We start from the raw sequence: 14,978 nt of genomic DNA, 5'->3' as shown, positions 1-14,978 counted from the left end.
TAATGGTTAACTTTTTAATTGGTTTACATGCATGTAAAAAAAATGACAGAAGAATAAGTCTGAAAAGAGATGCAGCTCTGTTAACAAATGTTTAATGAAATTGAGAAAGGAAATGGGGAATGTGTCAAAGCGACAGCAACCCGACCATAGAGCAGACAACAGTCGAAGGCCACCAATGGGTCTTCAATGTAGCGAGAATTCCCGCACCCGTAGGTGTCCTTCAGCTGGCCCCAAAAAATATGTATACTAGTACAGTGATAATGGACGTCATACTAAACTCCGAATTATACACAAGAAACTAGAATTAAAAATCATACAAGACTAACAAAGGCCAGAGGCTCCTGACTTGGGACAGGCCAAAAATTGCGGCAGGGTTAAACATGTTTATGAGATCTCAACCCTCCCCCTATACCTCTAGTCAATGTAGAAAAGTAAACGCATAACAATACGCACATTAAAATTCAGTTCAAGAGAAGTCCGATTCTGATGTCAGAAGATGTAACCAAAGAAAATAAATAAAATGACAATAATACATAAATATTATAACAACAGACTACTAGCAGTTAACTGACATGCCAGCTCCAGACCTCAATTAAACTGATTGAAAGATTATGTCTTCATCATATAAATATCAGGCACAATCCCTCCCGTTAGGGGTTTAGTATGTTTTTGATTAAAATTTCAAATCAGAATTACCTGCAGATCTTTAGATTGCTTGCATGCTACAACTTTTAAACATGCATGCTCATTTTCCTAAAATTACCTAATTCATTCTAAGCAGGTTCTACATGTGTAAACCATATTGTATGTATTTTAAAAAATGGCAGAAGAATAAGTCTGAAAAGAGATTTAGCTCTGTTTTGTCTAAGCATTTATTAAGTAGAGTCTATAATTGTTGATTTTTATTTTCAGTGATGTCCGTTTTGTTATTCCAGTGTATAGGAGTACCTGCTGTTACTCTGATATTTGCCTGGTTGTGTATGTACTTTGGACTTTCTGATACCTATAGTTACTTCCCTGAGGTAGCTACAAAGAAATTGTATGATATAGACAGCAACATTGGTATACAGTCACAGTTCTGGAGTATAGCTAATGTTTCTCGTATCTCTGCTGTAAGTGTATTTACCATAAACCAATTTATTTTCATGGATACTTTTTATGCCCCATTTATGGGTATTATGTTTTTTGGTCTGTGCGTCTGTCCATCCATCTGTCCCACTCCAGGTTAAAGCTTTTTGTCAAGGTAGTTTTTCATGAAGTTGAAGTCCAATCAACTTGACACTTCATACACATGTTCCCTATGATATGATCTTTCTAATTTTAATGCCAAATTAGGGAATCACTGAAGCATTGACATAATTATCAATTATTAATCGAGGTTTTTTTAAAATGGTCTGATATTAATTTTCCTAAAAAGGCTTTACTTGTCATTCTTTTAGTTTAAATAAGCTAACATCACGTCAATATAGATCAAAATGTAATGGGAAACAGTTTTTTTTAAAGTATTTCCTATCAGAAAAATTCTCGCATAGGGTTCCACTTGTGCCTTGTTTGAATTTTCACCAAAAAATAAAAGATTTTTTTTTATTCTGCCTGCTGACCCTTTAAAATAATCTTGTGTTAAGGAAAACCACCATATAATTTTCAATGGTGTTATGAAATTAAATCCTCATTTTACAACTTTTAAATGACTATTGCAGTAAAAAGACGTCATTTACACTGATTGACCTGAGGTCATTTAGTGTAACTCATTCATAAAAAAAACAACTGAACTAGTCAAGATTGGTTTATAAACCTACAGTAACTGCTACCAGTGATAATATTGTATTATAGTGTATGGTTGGATGTATAATGAATACAATGTATTTCGTAGAATGGGTTCTAATAGAGGATAAGCTCCATGAAGAAAAACTTTTGAAAAAAATAGTTATCTAATGAGAAAAAAGCCTTTGAAATTGGTAGTTAATAAAAATTAACACTTTATCACATTATTTCCATATGAAATTACTGTTAGTAAATGTAGAAACTTGAGATTGTATCAGATTCCATATTGAAGAACTCACTTATTTTTTACCCTTGTCTGAAAAGATAGGTCACATCTTAAGTCTGACATTATATTCTGTTCCAAGGATCATAGTTGTTTCATTATATATATTGATTAAAAATCTCATCATTAAGGTATGTACAGGAGATGACTTCATTCACTTTGTATGTTACCTTGACCTCTGACCAAGGGTAATTTGTTTTTTGCTGACATACTTAGTCATATGATCAGTTTAACCTACAGGCATGGTCAAGTTTTAGCTAATCATACATATTAATGATGTCTTATTTATTTTTCAATTAAAGAATACAAAGTGGACAAGTTTTGTGTAATCATTTTAACCTTTGACCTTTATGTTTCCAGATGTATTGGTTTGACGAACAGACATGGTCCTATATAACCTTTATTTTGGCCATCTTGCCATTGATAGTGTATGCAGTTGCCATTGTAGTTATATCAATATGTCATATAGGAGGGTAAGACTCTTAGTATTACTGTTTATCCTGCAATTGGGTGTCCTACTATACAGATACAGCCCTACAGATATCGCTATACTGTATCTGTATACTATACATACATGTATGCTGTATATGTGTACTATACAGATATCGATTTAAAGCTCTGCCTACTGCCGGACTGAGTATTGTATGAACCTGCATGACCTCAGAATGTGTATTGCAGTCTCATTCCAATGACGTATTGTTTGACCTTATGCGAATTAACGATTACTATTATACGTTCGGTTTGTTTTCAAACATTTCTTTAGAGCAATAAGAATTACACCAATAAATAACATACACAAATGAACAGCAATCTTTTCTATGATGACCATTGCTGATTTCAAAACTTGAATGTGTATGATTGTGTAATAAAATCAACCATGTCAATTTCAGCATGCATGTTTAGTGAATGTCAAGTCTGAAGCGTAGGACAACTCGTACACTTCTGTTTCAAATTGGACAATGTTTTGCTACTTGTTTTTACTGTTGACATTAGTTGTTATGTTCAAATAGATAATTATTCACCTTGAGCGATGTATTATTATTGACCATTCAAGTTTCTTTTTTTGCGAACCCGTCTTCAGCTAAATGTGTGATTTTGATATTACTACGTGGGTGTCAAAGAATTTCATATCAAAAATATATGCAAAAAATGTGAGTTTTTGTGTCTTTCAAAACACAAACAATATACAGAATTAATTGCAGGATAAAGACAATAACTGTTTAGTGTCTTCAAATATCAGCTATATTTGCACTCTGCTCTAAACAGGAGTAATAGCTCACTAAAGCTCGCATTACACCTGTTTCTTAGCCTCGTACAAATACAGCTGTTATTTAAAGACACTAAACAGTTATTGTCTATATATTTAACTTTTCCTTTAATGGTGCATTAAAGTTTATGCTCCTGTCATAGCATAGGGGTAATTAAGTGTTACTCTTGTCTGTCCCGTACATCCGGTCCTCAAAATGGGTTTTTGTTCTCTAACTTTAGTTTGTCTCTACTAAATGTAATAAAACTTATAAACACAATGCTTTTTACCTCAAAACATAGATCAAGTTCAAGGGGCCTTGGTGGCCGAGTGGTCTAATTAGATACTACTGTAATCACTAGCAAGTCAACACTGAGATTGTAATTTTGATCCTCACTCATGCCGGTGCACTTGACTCCAATCTTAATTGACTAGGATTTTCAGTTTTCCTATCAAAGGTCTGTGGGTTTCTCCTGGCACTCTGGCTACCTCCACCAACAAAAACTGGCTGCAACGAAATAGCCCAAAAGCGGTGCTTAAAAAGGATGTTAAAAACACATAAAATCAAATCAGATCAAGTTTGAAATTATGTGGAGTCACACTTTATGAATCCTGCATCTTTATGAGGAAGTTAACTCCTGCATATTTACAAGCTTAGCTCAGACACATTCTCCATTTATTTATAACCAAACTGTGATTCCATGATCTCATTTCTTCATTGGTCTGAATTCAATTATGGCATTCTATTTTCTTGCTTTCTTGTATTAAAAAAGAAAGATAAAGATTGTAAATTTATATTATGACTTGTTTATTATTATATACATGTATTTGCAGGCATTTCCATTTCCATAAGAAGGAGGAGCCATTATTGTCACATGATTCTTTACCAGGGGTATCAATAGTTAAACCATTAATGGGAGTTGATGATTTACTGGTAGAAAACTTAGAAAGTCATTTCAGTCTTAATTATCCAAAGGTAAAACCAAAATATGCTCAAAGTTTTATTGTGTCCTTATTTAAAATTGTGTAAATATTCTTTTCATATTTTTTCACTTTAAAAATGTTTTTTTTTTTTTTATACCAAAGCTCAAATGGGTGATAAATAAACTTGACTAAGATGTGGATATTATACTTGATTGAAACTTTTGAGAATTTTAACCATACTATGCAATTGTACACCTCATAATTTATTTTTGAAGATTCTTGAGGTATCCCTCAAAAAATCATGGAAGAAATTACATTGATTTGGAATTGAAATGGCAGCTCCTATTAGTAACAAACACATAGATTGAGAATACAACTTTGTTGTTGAACTTACATGCATGTCACACTTGTTTTTGACATAAGTTCTATAAGGTGTAGATTGTTCTAGCTAAAGTTGGTCTAGAAAGTCAGATCAAAGTAACAATTATTTATTACTATTTTTGGATATTTTTTAATTGATACCAGAAATCAGAAGTACTAGTATAACATGTATAATTTCTGTTGTAGTTTGAGTTGTTACTGTGTACACAGACAGATGATGATGAAGCTATACCTGTTGTAAATAAACTAAGGAAGAAATATCCACAGGTCGATTGTACATTGTTCACAGGTAATTTATGACAAGTTTTTATCAAAATGTTTCTTTTTGTAGCAAGAAAAAGTATTTATGGCAAAGATATATAGGCTTAGAGCTGTTATAATCAAATTTTTATGGCGGTTATAGGAATAAACATGTCTGTTTTGGGGTCTTTCCAATGATGTAAGTGCATAATGAAATTTACTTACTGCAGTATTACAATAGGTGGCAATTTTTTCTTCTAAGTACAACTTGTTATAAACAAACAGATGTTTATGAAACTTTACACAGTTGTAAAACATTACCAGAGAATGTGCACACAGAAAATGAATCCTGAATCCACATGGTAAAGGGGAGATAATAGAATTAACTAGAGATGGTAATAGTCTCCTGTATGAAAGCGGTATCATTTTGTGAGTTCACTCACAGTTCTATTATCAACAGGGTTGGTTTTTTTAAAAGTGTAGTATGAAGGGGTGTGATAGCCATAATAGCCCCTGAATTGCAAAAAATGTCTCAAACTCTTTAATCAAATAGAAATATGTAAATGTTATTGAAAAATGATTTGGAAATTGTAGCCTGGTTTAATTCAGATCAAAAATTAAGTTTGCATATTTTTACTGATACCTTATTTGAAGTATGTTTATGAGTGAATTTATAATACTTTGCTACATTTGAATTCAGGTGGCTTTATGATGCATACCTCCTTTTTATTGAGAAATAATATTTCTTCCAGATGGATATCTAAAAAAAAAGCGTTAAATGAGGTCTACTGTATTGTAAAAGGTCTATATAATAATTTGTTATATGTTCTTACTTCATAGATAAAATTTGCAGGGTTTTCACAACAAATTGCATAAGTTGTAAACCTCTTGGTATGCAATGTAGGACTTGGTTAACTTAATACTATACATGATTTTTTTTTTGTTTACTCTTATAGGTGGAGGTCCAGGCTGTGTAAATCCCATGGTCAACAATATGGCACCTGGTTACTGGAATGCTAAATATGATTTTATCTGGGTCAGTACCAGTAGAATTAAAGGTATGCGTAATATATTTTGATACCTTTAGAAAAAAGATATAACTATGAATAAGCTATATTGTATGTCTGACAAATTTTTCAAACCTGAAGGTTTTTTTTCAGTAATTGAAACTCAATATCAAGCGTTTGATAAAAGAAGAAAAAAACTTGTTGATTTTACAGTTTTGAAATTTTTTCATTTTCCAATACAATACACCCTATGATGGCAAGTCTGTTGCAATACACCATTTTGTGATTTTTGACAAGAACATACACATGTGTTATCGCATACACATTTTAACCTTGATCTATATACAAAATTCTTTTTTATTATATTTTAGGAAATTATGTAGATGGAAAAATATTAAGTTTTTTTTACTATTGATGAATGCAGCTAATGATTATACCCAAAAATTATGTAAATTGTTAAAATGACATAGAGATTACAAAAATTTCCTCAATGATCTTTCTTAGATGTTATGATAATGCTAACAATATATTGGAAAAAACAAAACAAACACACATGAATTTTTGTGGTAAAAACATATTATTTTATCGTAGGAAGATCTTTGAAAAGCTAGCATATGAATCTTTTAAATGTGCAACTATCACATTGTATTGATAATATATTTTTTTTTCACAGCCTCGTCGGATATAATCATGGATATGTCCTGCAAACTTCAGAAACCAGATGTAGCCTTAGTCCATCAGATGCCATTTTATACAGACTTACCAGGATTTGCTGGAACTATTGACAAGGTACCATCTAAGGGAGATAACTAAAATCAATATGAGAGCACATATTATTTTTTTTTAACATTGAAGCAACTAATTACTTTGTAACTTAACCTCATATTTAGATTTCTGTTTTAATATTTGGAAGTTCAGTTTGAAAAAAAATCAGGAACAGTAAAGAAACATAATTGAATATTTCAATGTAAAATAATCCAACTTTTATCATAAATTTTTGAGTGATTATTTGAGGGCTGTAATGGGGATACTTTCATGACGAATAACGTTTTTCCAAATGACTGTAACAGTAATTTTTGGTGCAAGACATATAGAATAATAGGTAGTTTCGTTTTTGATACTGACTATATCATGTGGAATATCTAGACGAGCCCAATAGGGCGAGTTGAGATATTCCACATGATATAGTCAGTAACAAAAACGAAACTACCTATTATTCTGTTTATCAGTAATTATGACGTCACACAATGTATTGCCTAATATTTTCAGTGATACAGCCAGTACGCTGATACTCGAAAATATTAGGCAGTAAAATCAAAGGGAAAATATAGAAATTACCGATAAATTAAAATGTACACTTTCTTTTAGATGATAAAAAATTGGACAGATTTAACAAATAACTTTATATTTTTTCCACAATAATTATAACGATAATAATTTGAGACCTCTGAAGAATCACAGGGATTTGTTGATGAATCACACTAAAATAAAAACCAATTTGACGCTAATGGGAGCTGAAAATGACCGTTTAACGCCTGACAGTAAAAGATATTCATAATATCTTATTTGTTCCTAAGTTTTATACATTATCAAATGTTTGTTATCTTTCCTTCTTTACAGGTACATTTTGGTTGTATAATAGGTCGCTGTTATCCAGCGTTTAATTTCTTAGGCCTTTGCTGTTGTACAGGGATGTCATACTTGTTTAAGAAGCCTGTGCTGGAGGAATGTCAGCCTCAAGGGGGACTGATCTACTTTGGAAAATATTTAGCTGAAGATTTCTTTTTATGTACATTATTACATGAAAAGTAAGTACTCATTGATGTAACACAATATCAACTTTTCATTTTTATCTATATTTACCTTCAATTATTTCATGAACAAATCTTGAAAATAAAAATAAAAACACAGGAAAATCGTTTGATTGATTGTTGGTGTTTAATACCAGTACTATTGGCTATATTATGGCAGCCAGTTTTATTAAAGGAAAAAAAAAATAGTTTGGCAAAAGAGAACCAAGACCTTTGACAGGAAAACTGACAATCCTAGTTGATCAAGACTAGTTTCAAACGCACCTTCCACTCGCAGAGTTCAAACTTCTTTGAAATTATTGTTGTTACTTAAGATTTTATTTAGATTATTATCTTGTTTATATTCAAGGCTATCAAAATGTATGTTGGAGGGTAGGAAGGGAAGTTTTAATTATTGAATGTGGTTAATTGGACTTTTTTCAGTATGTGTCTTATTACCATTAATATTGTAAAATTTTCTAAATTATGGTTCTTGGTTGTAGGGATATTTTGAAAGTCCCTTTCTAACCTCCCACATACTTAATGGAATAGACCTCACCTTGTATTACTTCTTTTCCAAATTATCATTGTGACATAATATTTTAAAGATATGTTAAACTTGATTTTAAAGATAACCATTGATAATAAAGAATATAAGGAAGGTATTTTACTGACATGTCACAATTTCGTTTACTTTCTCTAATGAGATTTGTTGATTGATATTTGTTTATACTTTTCCAATTATTTTACAGAGGCTACAAGTTAGTAATGTCAGCTTACCCAGCTCAACAGAATATTCCCTCATCATCTGTTTGTTTCTACAAGGATAGAATGGTCAGGTTGGTATCTTTATTTATTTTGGTTTCTACATGCCATTGGTATAATTTCTCAAGAACTACAAGTCAAGGCTTTCTAAAAATTTGAAATCAAACTTTACGTGAGCATGTTATACTCTGTGATGTGTTTTTACATCCATCAGTCATCAGCTTATATTTATTTACTGCAGAATGCATGGAGTGTGTATTTAAAGGTAGAATCTTTGGTTAGCTTGCTTGTTAGCTGAACAGTGAACTCATTATAAGGTGAGGTATTCTATCCTCCTTTAGGAGTAGTCTAGTCCTACAGACAGATGGATTGGTTATCTGTCGGACTAGTCTACTCTTAATTGAGTGTAGTACATCTAACATAAAAAGACTTCATGGATCATCTAACAAGCAAGCTAACCAAAGATAATACCTTTACCTACACACTCAATGCATTCTGTTGTGATACTTATTTTAGGGATATCAGAGTGCAATAGCTGCAGTTCAGTTTATTCAAAAAATTACAGTGATAACAACACAAAGGATCCCATTGTTTAGAATTTAAGAGAGAATAATAACGAAAAAGTCTAAATATGCAGCCTTTACTAGGGGTCAAGATATTCTAATGAATCATTTGTTCATATTTTATTTGCAGATGGCTGAGGTTACGCCTTAACATGATGACATTTACAAGTGGTGTTCTAGAACCGTTAGGTGACATGATTCCTTTAGGAATTCTAGTTAGTCTAAGTGTCAATCATTTCTTCAGCATTAGTGTAACTTATTTCCTGCTGTTCCATTTCACTTTATGCCTCACATCAGATTATATACTACTTAAACGGTACCAGGTAAGTTGACTAACAAATATGTTATTGTGGATTAATTTTTATGCCCCATCTACGATAGTAGAGGCGCATTATGTTTTCTGGTCGGCAGGTCCGTTTGTTTGTCTGTCTGCTTCACTTCAGGTTAAAGTTTTTGGTCAAGGTAGTTTTTGATGAAGTTGAAGTCCAATCAACTTAAACTTGGTGTATATGTTCCCTATGACATGATCTTTCTAATTTTAATGCCAAATTAGATTTTTTACCCAAATTTCACTGTCCACTAAACATATAAAATGATAGTGCAAGTGGGGCATCTGTGTACTATGGACACATTCTTGATCTTTCTTGGGTACTATTTTTTGTGGATTGATGAAAAATTGTAATTTAGTTGATAAATGAATTTATGGTTTTGCCAAAGTTTGAAAGCAAGTCCTATAGAATATTGAAACATTACATCAGACATAAAAATTAGTATCCATGAATTATAATGAATCTCTGGTTGATATACATATACAAAGCTTGTTATTTGACAGAATGGATAGTTGAGGATCAAGAGTTTTCAACATTCATATTTGTTTTTTTTAAATTTGTTCTTGTCTATCCTGTTCTATAGATATACAAATAGAAGAAGAAACTGTATTAGCCCACCCAGTTTGAATAGTAACAAACGTCAATTCAAAGTTTTGATTGCCTTGATCTTCCATTTATAAGTTATGCAAATTAAATCATTGATCAATATTTTGAAAACATTAACTTTTCTCCCTTTCATAAATTGTATACAGAAATTTTTTAACACATTGAAAAATGTTGAAAAATGATGTGTGTTCATTCACATAAATATGCCATTGTTTGTTAAAACACAGATTATATATATATATATATTTTTTTCAGAATGGTCCACTTATATTTTCAAAATGGAAGTTTGTGTTCTGTTGGTTTGTTACTGAACTTATGAGAACTGTAACCTATTTTGAGGCTATTTGGCGGCCTCAGACAATATTTTGGGGTACAAAACAATTTAGGGTACGTCTAGGAGGAGTTACTGAAGTAGTGCGAGATACTGAGAAGACTAAATCATAGCAAACTAGTCATTACTTAGAAAGGGATATAATTTACCTAAAACAGGAAGTAGACAAAAGGAGATTACCCTGTCGGGAACAGAATCAAGTACAGAAAGACTTAGAGAAAGTGTATCATGTTGCATTTTAGTTTTGGGCTACGTTTGATTGGGAATTCAGTGCTTTAATGAAGGATTTGTTAGGGTTTTTTAACAACAACTGTCATCAATATGGGATACACATGCATATAATCATGATAGTAGCGTTTGATAAATTTATTCAATTATTTTTGCTAAATTCAGATCTTTAGTAGATGTGAGAAAATTCTAAGACTGTTCAAGATTAGCACATGTTTGTCTAAGCTTAGTGATTGAGACATCAATGATTTATAAATCTAAGCCATTATAGATTATAGTAATTTTTGGATGTAGTAGACTTGTGCATTTTAAACCTGTCTAGTAATTAATATTAATTCATTATTGATATTTTTCACATTTAGTGCAATATAATAAAAAATTTATCAAGCAAGTTAAAAATTATTACTCCACAATTATGATGAAATATTAACATTGACTATTGTTTTTTGAGAAGTAATAGTTCATTTTTTTTAATTGGTATTTATATTGATGATATAAATGCACCAATCTTGGGGCCAAAAACGGTGAATATTTTTTGTAAAACACAATAGTTTATAGATTCTTTTAATTTGTAGGCTCCACATTTTAAAATATTTTGTATTTGCAATCATCAGTTCACCTGTCTTTCATGATTTTCATATAAATAACCAGTATTTTGCATTTTATTAGAACTGGTGGATGAAATGTTTCATTTATAAAGAAGAATTTTTTCTATAAGAGCTACCATTTGGCTAGAATAGTGAGATTCTTCATTCTTTCACAAGTATTATTATTTCATTATAACATTATTGATAATTTCTGTTCACTTTTAGTGCAGAAATGTCATTTGAAATATAAATGTGATATCTCACAGCCTAATTTCCTAATATGAACATCTGAAGGGCATTATTATATATATATCATACTTTTTGAATTTTGTTTTTCCAGGGGGTAAATAAAATTTCATATTCCTTTTTCTGTTAATAAAAAAAAGTTGATCTGTAATAATGTATTATTCTTTTGTACAATTTAAGTAATCTCTTTTTTTTTCCATCTTTTATAAAATCTATATTTTTTTTATACTATATACAGTTCAGCCCAAGACTTTATGAAAAAATGAGTGATTTTTGGAAATTTTATTTTAGAGTTTTGTATATTTTTATTGGAAAAACAATGATTGAATTAAAAAAAACCAGGCATTTTTAAGAGATTAATTTTGGCCAGGTCGCCAAGATAGCAAATTTCAGCAATTATGCATGTATGTAAACAAATTTTTCTTCAGTTTCTTACCCAGTTTTATGAAACATAAAATGTTTGCAAACCAATTGAGGTTTTGTACATTTTATAATGGAGTTGACAAAAATAATTCCCTATTTTTTTAAATCTGTTTATCCTTTATAATTTGACTATGGTCCATTTTTCAATTATCTTTGGATGTGTCTATGTATTCATTTCTTATTTTCTGAAGGATTGTTTTGGTAAAGTTTTGAAGTTGTACATTATGGTCGAAGTTGATGATAGACCTAATTCTGTTAGATACATGACAATCAAAATAATCATAGAAAACAATCAAACATCAACAGTGAGGAACATCAGTGGTTAGTGAACAAGCCATAATCATTTTAAATGATGTGTGAAAATACAACTATTATCTTATTTAATATTTATGAACCAAAAGATTGCTAAGAAAGAGAAATTTTTATTTCGTACCATTCTTTTATAAATGGCAGAAAGAAATATTTTTATTTAGAATAATTTTGCCTGTTTCAATAATAGCGCACTGATTCATTCTAATTAAGGAAAATTGAAAACGTTAGAATATCCTGCAAACTGACTTTATAAAAAAAATATAATAAAAACGTTTTACAAACTTTGAAAATTGTGTTATATATATTTAAATCATAAAAGCGTATGGAATATGTTTACTACTTTTGCTATAGATGATAAAAATGTAGTGCAAAAGTAAAAGAATTGTATAGAATTCAAAATATTTCTCCCTTCTATGTCTCTATTATTTTATCTTTAAGGAAACCAAATCCGAACTTCTATGTATAAAAATAAGAAGATGTCTTAGATGACTTAGAACTATAGGTCACCATGCAGCCTTTATGTTGTTCTATGTTCTTATTTGAAATTGAATTAAAAACATCATCCAAATCTTTAAATGTAACAAGTATAATTATTGTTCTAAGATTTATTTTTAAACAACATGGACCAAAATATGACATATCAGGGAATTTAGATTTTTATTTTGTTATGCTGTTACATTTATTAATTTTGCTTTAATGAAAATTAATTATTTAGATTTTTCTTCACATATATTTTATGTCATGTTTTTGTTTTCATCTAGTGAATGACAATCATTAGAACATAATTTATTTTGAATGATAGCGTCATTTCAACTCATGTTCATACTAGTCTTAGTGTAGAAGATATGAATAAAGGGAGACAATGAGACAGCAACCCTTCATAAAAGACTCAGATACCATACAGTTTTTAACACAAAAAAGTGTGATTATGATATGTCAAGTTACAAACCATTTAAAAGAAAACAAAGGATATAGCTTATCTATCCATGACACAAAACCAGTACATACACAGGCAATAAAACACAAAAAGCAAAGGAACAGCGTAAAATGGTAAACAAATTTAACAAGGACTGTCAAAGATTAGCTATCAATACTGCATTCATTAAAGTACAACTAAATAAAAAATGACTCTTGCATGGAAAGTTTTCATAAACATATTGGGATTAGAGATGTTGTTATTGGTCTTGATTACGGGAATATCATATTAACATTTAATATTTTACTGCTGAAAAAATAAAACCAGTATTAACAAAGTTAATTTTTTAAACCAGATATTAAGAATCGAATAGTTTTCTAGTCTTAAGCTTTAAAAACATTCTTGGAGAAGACCTATTTATTGTAATGAAGTTCATTCATCCTTTGTTGTATCTTTAGACTGATCATATACCATTGTGAGTGTGTAATTTCTCATTAAACTGATGTTTTTATGTGTATCATTGTGTCTGATCCTATCACCATGACATTTCTCACTGCAAAAATTGTATTTATTGTATTGAATGAGTCTCATTGTTATGTATTGCTACTATTTTTTTATTCTCCTCAAATCAAAGCATAGTTCAAGTAATTCTATAAAATTATTTTGTCACTACCGTTTTGATCAGTTCTTCATTTTATTTTAATTAAATGAGCTCTTTCAACTTAGATGACACTTAAATAAGGAGATTCATAATAGTTTATTTTGATATTTTTTACAAACCAAAGTTATATTTGAATTTTCCTACACAGACTGAATGTCAAACTGTCTTAATTGCTTTTGTGGGTGCCATATAATAGGTTTGAATGGAAATCTTATTTCTAAAAATTTGAATTTGAAAAGAAAAACTTTTTTTTTTTTATACAAATAATGTTAATTGATTGAAATCATAAAATTAATTCTTTCAGCCTCTAGATTAATCAGAAGAACATGTTATAGATGATGATCCAAACATCAGGATATTTATCATAAACAGTTGTATCGCTTATTTGTTATGAAAGGCTGATATATTTACACATTTTCGGCATGTGGAAGAAATGATTATAAATTTCCTAACAAGAAAGAAGTTGGGGGGGGGGGGGGGGGCATATAAGTCTTATCATTATATACTTTCTGTTTTGGAAAGAAGGAATGCTTTAAATTTACAACAAATAAGTCCCATCTTTTTTTTCTACAGAAAAAAAAGTCAACATACTTGCATCAAAAAGGTTGTTGTTTATATTGATATACTTAATATAATTCCTTTTTTATCTGACAAATCCAGTGGAAAAAAGGTTTAGTGATTGACAACCTTTTTCTTTAATTTACAAACCAAATTATTCAATTCAGTATTTACTTCAAATTCCTCGTATTTTCCATTGAATTTCCTCAAAAAAGTCAAAAAGTAAATTAAAAAAAGTCATTTCATTTTAGAAACAACCTCTTTATTTTGCAGTATTGTACAAAACTGAGTGTTAATTAACATTTATTATTTTTTTATTTTATGAATAATTTGACTTCTGTTGATTTAATGGTTGATATAATTATACCTATACAGCTATTTATGACAAAACCACTGTAAAAATTAATATTCAGACAAGTGTATTTTTGTTGCTTTTTCTAGGTTGCAAAATTGTTCTAAAGCAGCCTTTATATCTAATTGTGTGAGGTTTTTGTTGTTCAGTATAATTTTTTATATCTGTTAATATATCTGAATTTGATTGTTAAGTAAATTTTTAAGATCAATTTATATTGTAGCTTCTTTACATGAGTAAATCTAAGATCTGTGAATGCATGGTTAGTTTTCATGGTCTGTGAATTCATAATAATTTTGTATAGATGGTCTGTAATTTTTGTCTGCGTATATGAAAATTGTGTATAAATGATTGTTAATTTTGTTGTAATTTTTTTACAATTAATATTTATATCATCTGTTAATCTGTCCATGTCTACATTCCCATTATATTTTATGCAAATATAGAATATTTTGTTATAATAGAA

General features: G+C 30.0%; 1 protein-coding gene across 4 annotated transcripts in view; it reads left to right on the top strand.

Annotated features, from left to right (window-relative positions):
• LOC139519360 (ceramide glucosyltransferase-B-like) overlaps positions 1–14,978 on the top strand; it is a 36,741-nt gene extending 21,763 nt beyond the window's left edge. For all 4 annotated transcript variants that reach the window (XM_071311366.1, XM_071311368.1, XM_071311369.1 and 1 more), the window contains exons 3-12: positions 913–1,112; positions 2,408–2,520; positions 4,128–4,269; positions 4,785–4,887; positions 5,795–5,896; positions 6,519–6,634; positions 7,466–7,653; positions 8,388–8,474; positions 9,094–9,286; positions 10,154–14,978. In XM_071311366.1, coding sequence (XP_071167467.1) covers positions 913–1,112; positions 2,408–2,520; positions 4,128–4,269; positions 4,785–4,887; positions 5,795–5,896; positions 6,519–6,634; positions 7,466–7,653; positions 8,388–8,474; positions 9,094–9,286; positions 10,154–10,342 — 1,433 coding nt within the window. In that variant the 3' untranslated portion in view covers positions 10,343–14,978. The remainder of the gene's footprint in view (positions 1–912; positions 1,113–2,407; positions 2,521–4,127; positions 4,270–4,784; positions 4,888–5,794; positions 5,897–6,518; positions 6,635–7,465; positions 7,654–8,387; positions 8,475–9,093; positions 9,287–10,153) is intronic.

The sequence above is a fragment of the Mytilus edulis genome, chromosome 4, assembly GCF_963676685.1.
Source record: "Mytilus edulis chromosome 4, xbMytEdul2.2, whole genome shotgun sequence".
NCBI classification, from domain to species: Eukaryota; Metazoa; Mollusca; class Bivalvia; order Mytilida; family Mytilidae; genus Mytilus; species Mytilus edulis.
This window is presented reverse-complemented; position numbering and strand designations above follow the sequence as displayed.